This window comes from Pundamilia nyererei, unplaced genomic scaffold (genome assembly GCF_000239375.1).
Source record: "Pundamilia nyererei isolate P.nyererei 1_Seehausen unplaced genomic scaffold, PunNye1.0 scaffold00152, whole genome shotgun sequence".
Classification (NCBI taxonomy): Eukaryota; Metazoa; Chordata; class Actinopteri; order Cichliformes; family Cichlidae; genus Pundamilia; species Pundamilia nyererei.
The window spans coordinates 931,438-940,851 of record NW_005187553.1 but is presented as its reverse complement, the minus strand read 5'-3'; the positions used below and the strand labels follow the sequence as shown (position 1 = coordinate 940,851).

General features: G+C 41.8%; 2 protein-coding genes across 2 annotated transcripts; one reads left to right on the top strand and one right to left on the bottom strand.

The window, feature by feature from the left end:
* Positions 1-449: 449 nt before the first annotated feature.
* On the bottom strand, positions 450-3,334 carry polr1g (RNA polymerase I subunit G). Its single transcript, XM_005745006.2, has 3 exons — positions 3,242-3,334; positions 2,841-2,982; positions 450-1,719 (listed from the first exon to the last, which is right to left on the bottom strand). Exons 1-3 carry the CDS (start codon positions 3,321-3,323, stop codon positions 906-908), a joined length of 1,038 nt encoding a protein of 345 aa, XP_005745063.1. The 5' UTR covers positions 3,324-3,334; the 3' UTR covers positions 450-905.
* Positions 3,335-3,813: 479 nt separating this feature from the next.
* On the top strand, positions 3,814-8,152 carry irf2bp1 (interferon regulatory factor 2 binding protein 1). The gene is made up of 3 exons (XM_005745005.2): positions 3,814-4,838; positions 5,042-5,430; positions 5,668-8,152. The coding sequence occupies exons 1-2, from the start codon at positions 3,832-3,834 to the stop codon at positions 5,388-5,390; spliced, it is 1,356 nt and encodes a 451-aa protein (XP_005745062.1). The 5' UTR covers positions 3,814-3,831; the 3' UTR covers positions 5,391-5,430; positions 5,668-8,152.
* Positions 8,153-9,414: the final 1,262 nt, after the last annotated feature.

Genomic DNA, 9,414 nt, shown 5'->3' with positions numbered 1-9,414 from the left:
ACCTGAATAACCGCAGTTCATGTGTCGAGAAATCACATTTTCTATAACCATATTATTACATGAGAATAAAAAATCTGTCAATTTGAAGAAAAAAAAGAACACAAGGCTTATTAAACTAAACCATTTTATTTCATGTTGGTCTTTGGGCCATCTGAAAAAACTGGAAGATCATTCATAAAAATCATATTTCACAGAACAGATGGTTTGGATTTTTTTGTCTGGACGAACATCATTACAAAACTACACCTCTGTAAACTGGGTACAGTCAAACTGTTGCACAATTTCAAATCCACAGTGTGGAGTTCACACACAAATTCAACTTTCATTCCTTGTAGATGAAGTCACTGCTCTGAAAAGGCACAAGAGGAAAATGTTGCTGTAACTTGCGTTTGCCAACAGCAGGACAAAAAAAAACCACAAAAAACAAGTTTTTCTCATTTTTTATTTCCTTTAATCGCTTTTGGACTTCATGACATTTGTTTTCATGAAACAAAAAAGGTCTCCAGAACTGGACTCACACTGTTTACAAAAACACTAAAACAAATGCTAAATCTAATGAGATGCTGTGGCATTGCTCAAATCTGTTGTGGTTCCTGACACCATTATCATGTGCACTCTTATCAGTTTTGTAGTCGCTGATGCCTCCAGCTGCACACATTGTGTGTGAATCTGTCTCCATCTGGCCAAACTGAAATGAACATTTGTCTTAAAGATGCTAGAGTGAATCGTCTTTATAATTCACCTCACTACTCATTGTATTCACAACGTGCCCTTTTGTTGAGCAACACCATGCCAACGTCTTGGCAACAACAATAGCGAAGTAATTAAGCAGTAAACTGTCTCTGACGTGCTCACATGGTCAAAAGGAAACAAACAAAACTAAAAAACTCCAAAATGACACCAGACTAGTCACCATCACTTCTGAGTTTCTTTTTCTTTTTCTTCTTCTTTCCTGAGACCTCCACTTCTTCACCAAAGAATGTGTCCATGGGTTCACATTTCACAGGCACCTCTTCCACCTTGACTTTGACACTGGGCTCCAGTCCCTCCTCCACCTCCTCTCGCTCTCTGTCCTTCTTTTTCTTCTTCTTCTTCCTCTTCTCCACAGAATAATCACCCTCCTGGAAGGGGAGCTCCATCATTACTTCTTCCCGAAATTCATCTACAGGTTCCTCTTTCACATTCACCACTTCCTCTAGTCGCTCTTTTTTTATCCGTTTTTCCTTCTTTTTCTTCTTCTTTTTCCTCCCTTCCTCTTCCTCCTCCTCATCTTCTTCTTCTTGACCTGCTTCTTCTATGAATCGTTTGACTACCAGAGGTCGGAGAGTTGTGGAAGAGGGCCCAAAGGCAACTCCATCCAACTCATTCTCTGCCACGCAGGTAAGAGTGGGGGTCTTGCTGCCAAAAGGCTGGAATCGCTGTTTGAGTCCAGGCGGTATTGAGGGGGCTGGAGCAGCGGGGATGACCTGAGGGGCCTGATTGTTGCTGCTGTCTCCGTAGGTCTCGCACACATTAAGCAAGCCTGAAAAAGCAGGACCAACAACCATGCCATTTGACGGCTTCTTGTCACTGGTGAGCAGGCGGAGTTCTGAGGTACTGTGGTTGGATGCCAGGATGCTATAGATCTGCTGCCTGCTCCCAGTCTTGGCTCCAGCTTGAGCAGCAGTAGGAACCTTCAGGGTCTGGAGACCAGAGAGGGGCACCTTGATGCCACTGAAGCTGGATGGAATGAGAAAAGGTAAGTATGCATCACTTAAAAGTACTCTGAAAAAAAGTTTAAACATACTGTTTCTGCTTACACCCTCATGCTGTTACTTTGTTACTTGATATTTAATGTAATTTTAGTACAAAACAACATAATTCTCACAATGGGACGTTGAATTCATTACCAGCAACCAACACCTTTACTCACCTTAGCGATACTTGTCATAATGGGTCAGTTACCATTTGTAGATTTTAAAAAGATACTAACAGATTTTACAGTCATTTCAATGACCTGACGACTGCATGACTAGTTTTTAACAAATGCCACGGAGAGGTTGTTGCTGTTAAATGCAGTTAACTCAAAGTTCCACTGTGGAAACTGTGCAACACGGCAACAAAAATGAGACTAGAGGTGTACTCCTTTTGGAAATTACCTAAGTAGATTTAATCTCAGCATTCACTGACCAAAGTGCTGCACACAGTATCTACAACTACACACACACACAGGCAAATTATTACGGTAAAAAAACAAACAAAACAAAAAGTGAACACATGTGATACAGAATTAAGAGGCGTTCAACAATAAGCAGACACACTAATCGCTCTTTTTATGTCAAGTGGTAACTGATTCTACAACCGTAGAGGAGCATCTTTAAAGGTTCTGACACTTTTTGTTTAAGACATGATATTCAGACATATAAGAGAAGTTTGCCAATGGTTCAGAGAGACCTGGGAGCTGTAAACAAATAAGATTTGTAATCTTAACTGAATTCCAGAATGAGATGGGGTGAGCAGTGACTCCATCGTTTCAATTTAACCAAAACCTCAGAGGATATCTGGGAGATTTCGCTTCAGTAACCGGAGATATGCGAGGGCTGATGTCTGTGTGAATGTTTACTGATGATATCAGAGAGATATTCAGCTTTTGGCTTCTTTATGAAAGTATTATTACTGTGGCATTTGCATCTGAAACTTGTTTGTGGTTTAAACTGTTTATATGATTGCGTGGAGAGGAAGCACAAAAAAACCAAAAACAAATCACCATTGCAAAAAAGAAAAAAGGCTAAAAAATTGTTATTATGTTAGAAAAAAAATGTTTGCTGTGTGGGATAAAGGTAAAGGCAGACTGTACCCACCATTTGGGATCAAAGCTGGCAGGAGCTTTAATGAGCCATAACTCATTCTTGTTCTTCTTGAGGTTTTGTGCGAGAGTGCTGCTGCAAGGCTCGTGGCAGAAAGAGACAAAGTCAGGAGGACACTGGTACCTTGTAGTCTTATCTGTGGATTAAAAAACAACACCATCGAGTCAGAAGCACAGAAACTGGAACACGTTTTAGTGTGGATATTAACTTTCTTCTGTTGCTTTATCTAAACCACATATTTAATGTAAACACAATCGTTACCGCTAGCCTGCTATACCGTTTGCCGTCCTCTGGCTACTTCTAAGCCTTAATGAATCTGCTCTAACGTAAGTAACTACTAGCATATCACCTCCATTATTACACCAACTTCGTGCAACGTCTGCGTGTTAACTTACCGGATTCTGTCGGTTTGGGCGCCGATTCCACACCAGTGGTGTCCGCTTCATCTTCGCTCGATGAGGATATGTCTTTCGGCATTTTTTTTATTTTAAAATACGATCAAATTTCTGAAATTAAAAGTTTCTGTCTCCAATCGCAATGCTTGTGTGGGAGGCACACGTGTTGACAAAAACTGAACCGTGACCTTTAAGTATTTCACTTCCGTGCCAGTTCTCACTGTAGTTCCACGACGAGGCCCTCTATTGACTTCGGCGAGTAAGCAAACTCAAATACCCACAATTCACCTCACGTGGTTACGTAACGTTCCAGAGCCAGTCTGGGAAGCCGTTGACAGCGGGGAAGAGTAGGCCGAAGTCGGTAAACACAACAAATATATCAAAATTAGTTGCAAACAACCAAAGTATTTGAGCTAATTTCATATATGTAGAATGCGTAACATTATTTTAAAGCTGTGTGAGGTCCGTTAGGGGACGAAGTCAGTAGCAAAGAGGGCGTGCACCTGTCCACGCTAAGTAGGTTAACGCAGCTAACCTGTGCTAGCACGTTAGGAGGTTCGCTGAACACGCTCAGGTTAGCTCGGCCAGCCATGTCGTCCCCTTCCTCCTCCAGGCGCCAGTGGTGCTACCTGTGCGACCTGCCAAAGATGCCATGGACCGTGGTGTGGGACTTCAGCGAGGTGGTCTGCCGTGGATGCGTGAACTACGAGGGAGCCAACCAGATTGAATTCCTGATCGCAAGCGCCCGCCAGTTGAAGCGAACTCACGGCATGCAGGACGGTAACGTGAGGTCACCTGGTCCCTCTCCCAATAAACACGGCACATCAGCCCGGGGAGAGGTGGCGGCAGACGGAGGCAGGCCGCACGGGGACCGTTTCGAGAGGGGAGGAAGAGGAGAAATTACCGCTTCAACTATTCGTGTACCGCCAAACGGGCTGCATCGTGACGGGCAGCCGCCTCAAGAAGTTAACCGTCAGAGCCCCAGTGGCAGCCGGAGATCCATGATTAGCGCAGCCATCCCTCCTAATCTAGTGACTCAGAGTATTGCAGGTATTCCCGGTATTCCCTCTGGGATGCTTACAGGGATGCCCGCGGGTCTGACGGCCCGGACAGCCCCTATGATTTTCCCTGCCCCTGTGCTGGCAGAGATGAGCCGCAGACAGCTGGGAATAAGCATGGGGATCACCCCTTTTATCGCGCCAGAGCTGGAGCGAGAGCTGAGTTCCTCCCAGAACCAGCCCAAGACGCAGACCCACACAGTTGTGGCTGGCAGCAGTACCAGCAAGAGTACAAGCTTGGCTTCTTCATCGTTCTCCATGGCTGGAGGTGTAAGCCAGACTAGTCCTAAACCTGCATCATCTCCAGCCAGGCAGTCACGCCCCCTAACTGCAAGGTCAGGAGGAGAGCCCCTAGGATCCAGCACCTCAGCGGAGGCAGCTACCACCGCTGCCGCGTTACCCCACAGTGGTGCCTCTGAGCTGGCATCTGCATCTGCCAATAACAGCCATTCGGCTGGAAACAGTCTGTCCTGCACCTTGTGTCATGAGAGACTGGAAGACACCCACTTTGTTCAATGTCCATCAGTGCCAGGCCACAGGTTTGTATGTTTGTCATTTATTTATTGTTATATAAATATCCTATAACATTGTTTGTTTTTAGCTTTTAGCTAGGTTAGGTATTTAAATATGTCTTGCATACAAAAGCACGTATTTGTTAAACTGGTTATAAATATATGTCCTGCAGTTGTTAGCGTCCAAAATAATTATGTCCACTGTAATACTCTTCCTCCGCCAAATATAGGTTCTGCTTCCCGTGCACAAGAGGGTATATCCAGAGTAGGCATGGTGATGGGGAAGTGTACTGCCCCAGCGGGGAGCGCTGTCCATTGGATACCTCTCCCAACAGTCCCCCATGGGCCTTCATGCAGGGGGAGATAACCACCATTTTGGGAAATGGTGCTGCCAGTTCAGGATCGAGCGGAGCAGGGTCTGCTTCAGCTCCTGCATCAGCTCCTACATCTGGAGCCAGTACTGGTCCTGGAGCTGCAGCTTCATCAGGGCCTGGAAGTGGAACAGCAGCAGGAGCAGCTGGAGCCGGAGCAGGGAGTGGGAGTGGAGATGTTACTGTCAAGAAAGAGAGAGAGACGTGATGGTGGTTTCAGTGGCAGCATGGACCCAACACAGCAACAGGCAGGTCTACAGGCATCTGACCTTTGTGAAGAAAATTTATAAAAAGCACTGATGTTTAGTGTTTTTGTTATTGATATAAAGTGGGACACAAAATGGGGTTAAAATACAACAAGAGATGCTCTCCTGTTGTATTCTACAAGTGTTTTAACAGTAATATCCATAATCCCAACCATGGTATGATCGATATGCTTGCAGCTGATATTAACTATATTTTCATGTGTTTGTTTTCTGTCCCAGAATCGTATCCCAGATCAGAACAGACGTCTCCCCCGAACAGCTAAGAGTCCCAGAAGAGAAGCAACGCAACAACCTACAAATCTCAAAACATCCACTAAGCAAGTTAAACTGCTTGTCACATTGCAATGAATTCAAAACTATTAGGCCTAATCAGAGATCTGATGATGGCAGCAAAGACTGCCTGCACACATCACTTGTTTTTTCTCTGAGCAACTGCTGATTTTTGCCACTGTATAGTGAGCTTGTGAAATTAAATTTCCCAATGCATTCTGTGCATTGCGCGCTCACTTGCAGCAATGCTGTAAAACAGTTTAATGCCATTTTAAATTTTCAGTCCAGAAAACAGCAGAGATGCTAATGGAATATCACCACCACAACCAGACATACAGCGTATACATATCCCTAATCATGCGATGGTGGAATCACATATTCAGGAAGACTCACAAGCTGGACAGCGGCTACTGCTTAAGAGTTGGTAATTAGTTCTGTTACTTGAAACAAGCATCGCTTTCACGTTAGCAGATGGATATAGATTATAGCATTCCTATCTGAACACATACAATGCAGCTTTGTCAGGTGCTTCCTGGATCTTCCCATTAAGCACAAGATATCCTTTAGTGTTGGTGCTTTGGCACTATAGCTGCGCTACATTGGCTGCTGAGGCGTAACAGGAGTGCAAAGGCCTAGTGAGGATGTAGAGGTGATGATGGCACATTTTACTGGGTTGACTGCCAAGAGACCCTGATTTGTACCCCATTCATAGCTGTGTGTTTTATTCTTTGTTTTTGGGTTTTTTTACCTCGGTTTATGCTCTCAGATCCACTCACTGGTTAGGTTTAGGCACTAAAGACTACTTGGTTAAGGTTAGTGAACCCTGCTCCTTGACAAATGATGCGTTGCAAGCGATTGATGGCTCATTTATACCATAACCCAGTGTGTCACAGCAAACATGCCAAAGGACGCTTTGAGCATAAATTAGTCATGGTTTAGCTACAATACGTGGTACTGATTGGCACCTTGGAGATAAAGACAGAAATACTTTAGTCAAAGCAATTGACATCAGTTTAATTTGTGTCAGTGATGATTTGTTAGGAGACCTGATAGATGAGTGATTAGAGTTCTCAAACTCTTAGACAATAGCCGCTTCCCAGTGTTGTCAGCATACACTCAGCTTTGTGCAGGAAAAAGCACAAATATATATACTACATATACACATATATATATTTACATGTATGTCAAAGTATATCTAAACAGCAGCCACAGCTGTTCTTTTTATTGTTGAAAAGTTGAGTTAATTGTCTTGGGAAAAAATGCCATATTATTTACCAATGCTTCATCAAATGAAATATTTTCTGCTTCTACAAGTTAAATTTACAGCTTATAACTGACATGACACTGACAGTGATGATGTAATGTACCTTCAGCAGATTTTTTTTTTTTTTTAATTGCTTCATGACTGAGTCTGTGTCCTGATGCACAGATTTTTCTTTCTTTCTTTTTTCTTTTAAATCTCCAGTAAAACATCTAAACAAACCTGCGTTAGATGTGGACAGAATGCCAGTAGAGACATTTCTGTGCGCTTGTGCATTTGTTGTTTTTGTTTTGTGTTTTTTTTGTCAGCTTAAATTGAAGCTGACTTTAACTCAGAGAAAGGAGAATGTTTTGCTGTGTAGACACAACCAGTTAACCTGTCAGCGCGTCAACCAGCAGCAGAAACTCAGTGTTTGACTGTATTTAAATGTTGCTTTCATACAAGATCCAGCCCAGCCTACATTTTACCCCGAATGTATATAAAAAAAATCTATTGACAGGCCTATGATTATATTTTATACTAGAATGTTAAATGTTATATACTGTAAAGAACTGTAATAGTACACACGTGCAATCCTTAGACATAGTACATGCAAGAGTTTGACATATGGTATTAAAAGAAATTGCGCATCATTTCTTAAACTTTTTTTTTTAAGTGAGAATCCACTGAAAAGCAGAAATCTTTGTTTCTGATCAAGAGATGTTTAATAAATCTGTGTGGTCTGGTTTCCAGTCATACTATTGAACATTGTATATTATTTCCCATTTGCCATATTTCAAAATGAATTTCATAAATACATTAAAGTGCGCAGGGATTTCATGTTCCTAAATTGAACAACCAGACATTGTAATGATAATATATCAAAATGAGTTTGTTTTTTGGTGGATTCTCTTTATGTGCAGCGAGTACTTGACAGTACAGAAGCACAGACAAACCAAAGGTAATTTTATGCCCAAAATGATGTTTATAATTGTAAATGTTTTATGGAAGACATATATTTCATTATTTTTCAACCAGCTGGTTCTCTTCATTAGGCCGTTACAGTTAACAGGCCAATGTGTTCTACTGTACTTATAGGATATGTACAATCTATAGTCTGCAGCAGATCCTTACATAGCACTTATATATTTTAAAGGGGACCTATTATGCTAATTTCTAGTTCAGTATTTTTATGTTTTACTTTGCTAGAGTAGCTTTGCATGATTCATCGTTCAAAATAATTCACATTTTTTCTCAGACTGGGCCTTGATGCAGCCCTCCAATTCTTTCTGTCTGAAATGAGCCATTTTATGGCCGTTCTCCCTTTAAGTCATCTTTCTTCTGATTGGCTGCCTACCGCAAACAGAAGAAGTGTCAGAAACTGAGTGTTTAGAGCCTGAATTATAAAGTGACCAGGATTACATGTACATACACTAACCTCGTGTTTTGAAATTTTAGCCATGTTTCTTATATGCATCCACCTCAGTATATATTTGACAGAAATTCAGGAGGGAAAAAAGCATAATAGGTCCGCTTTACAAAAAGATCCCACAGATCAGGCCTGTTGTAAAGAAACATCTTTGAAGAAATGTAATAGTATAATATGCACTGATACGTCATGCAATCCCTTGTTAAGTGCCTTTTAAAAATGTTTACCATCTGTTTTTGTGTCTGGGAACCTCAGGGGAAGTTAGGAGTGCAATGGCTTCCTTTATTGTCTTGTCAATGATTAACCTGAATCTGCTTCCCTTCGATCACCATCTGACCGCTTTTGCTTTTATCTGAAGCCTTCGTAAAGTTGACAGGCCCTTCGTGTTTTATTTGAATCCTCCCACTACGTTGTTTTTCATTTATGTGACTTTTTTTTGTAGATCTGTCAGTTTTATTGCGGCTTCCTGTACAACATAAAACCAGGAATAAATGGGATGGAAACTTGTCCTTCTCTTTGTTGTTTATTTACAAGTTTTACTGAGTATCTTTACCTGTTTATTGAATTATTTCTGGGTAAAACTTCATATAATGGAACTGCTCACCATCCTTCTGTTAGAATCGAAAGACTTAAATGCTAGCTGTCTGAAATTGCTACAAGTCAAGGAATTTTCATATATTTATTGCTTGTGCAACCATGCATCCTTATTCTAATTATCTGGGCCCAGCACGCTGGAGTAGATCTCTGAGCAGTGATGCCCAGATCTTCTGCTTTCCAACCACTGCTTACAGCTTTTCCAGAGTGGACATTGGGGCATTCCCAAGCCAGCTTAGTTTGGGACTGCCAAAACTGGTTTCACTAGTGTCTAATGTCCATCATATGGTGTGTTTTGCCTTTTATCTGTTGGTATTTATCAGCTCTAATGCTGAAAATGTGTCATTTAACCTGCAAGACTTGCCTATAGACTTGGTTACAGCTAAACTTCACGTCTAATTCACCTTTAAAATCAAAGAGTGAGAATAAAGCA

Excerpts from the sequence above, each read along its gene's own strand:
- irf2bp1 (XM_005745005.2), top strand. The coding sequence starts at position 3,832 with ATGTCGTCCCCTTCCTCCTCCAGGCGCCAGTGGTGCTACCTGTGCGAC. Across the intron at positions 4,839-5,041 it reads CCATCAGTGCCAGGCCACAG|GTTCTGCTTCCCGTGCACAA; the intron begins GTTTGTATGTTT and ends CGCCAAATATAG.
- polr1g (XM_005745006.2), bottom strand. The coding sequence starts at position 3,323 with ATGCCGAAAGACATATCCTCATCGAGCGAAGATGAAGCGGACACCACT. Across the intron at positions 2,983-3,241 it reads GCCCAAACCGACAGAATCCG|ATAAGACTACAAGGTACCAG; the intron begins GTAAGTTAACAC and ends TTTAATCCACAG. Across the intron at positions 1,720-2,840 it reads GCCAGCTTTGATCCCAAATG|CTTCAGTGGCATCAAGGTGC; the intron begins GTGGGTACAGTC and ends CATTCCATCCAG.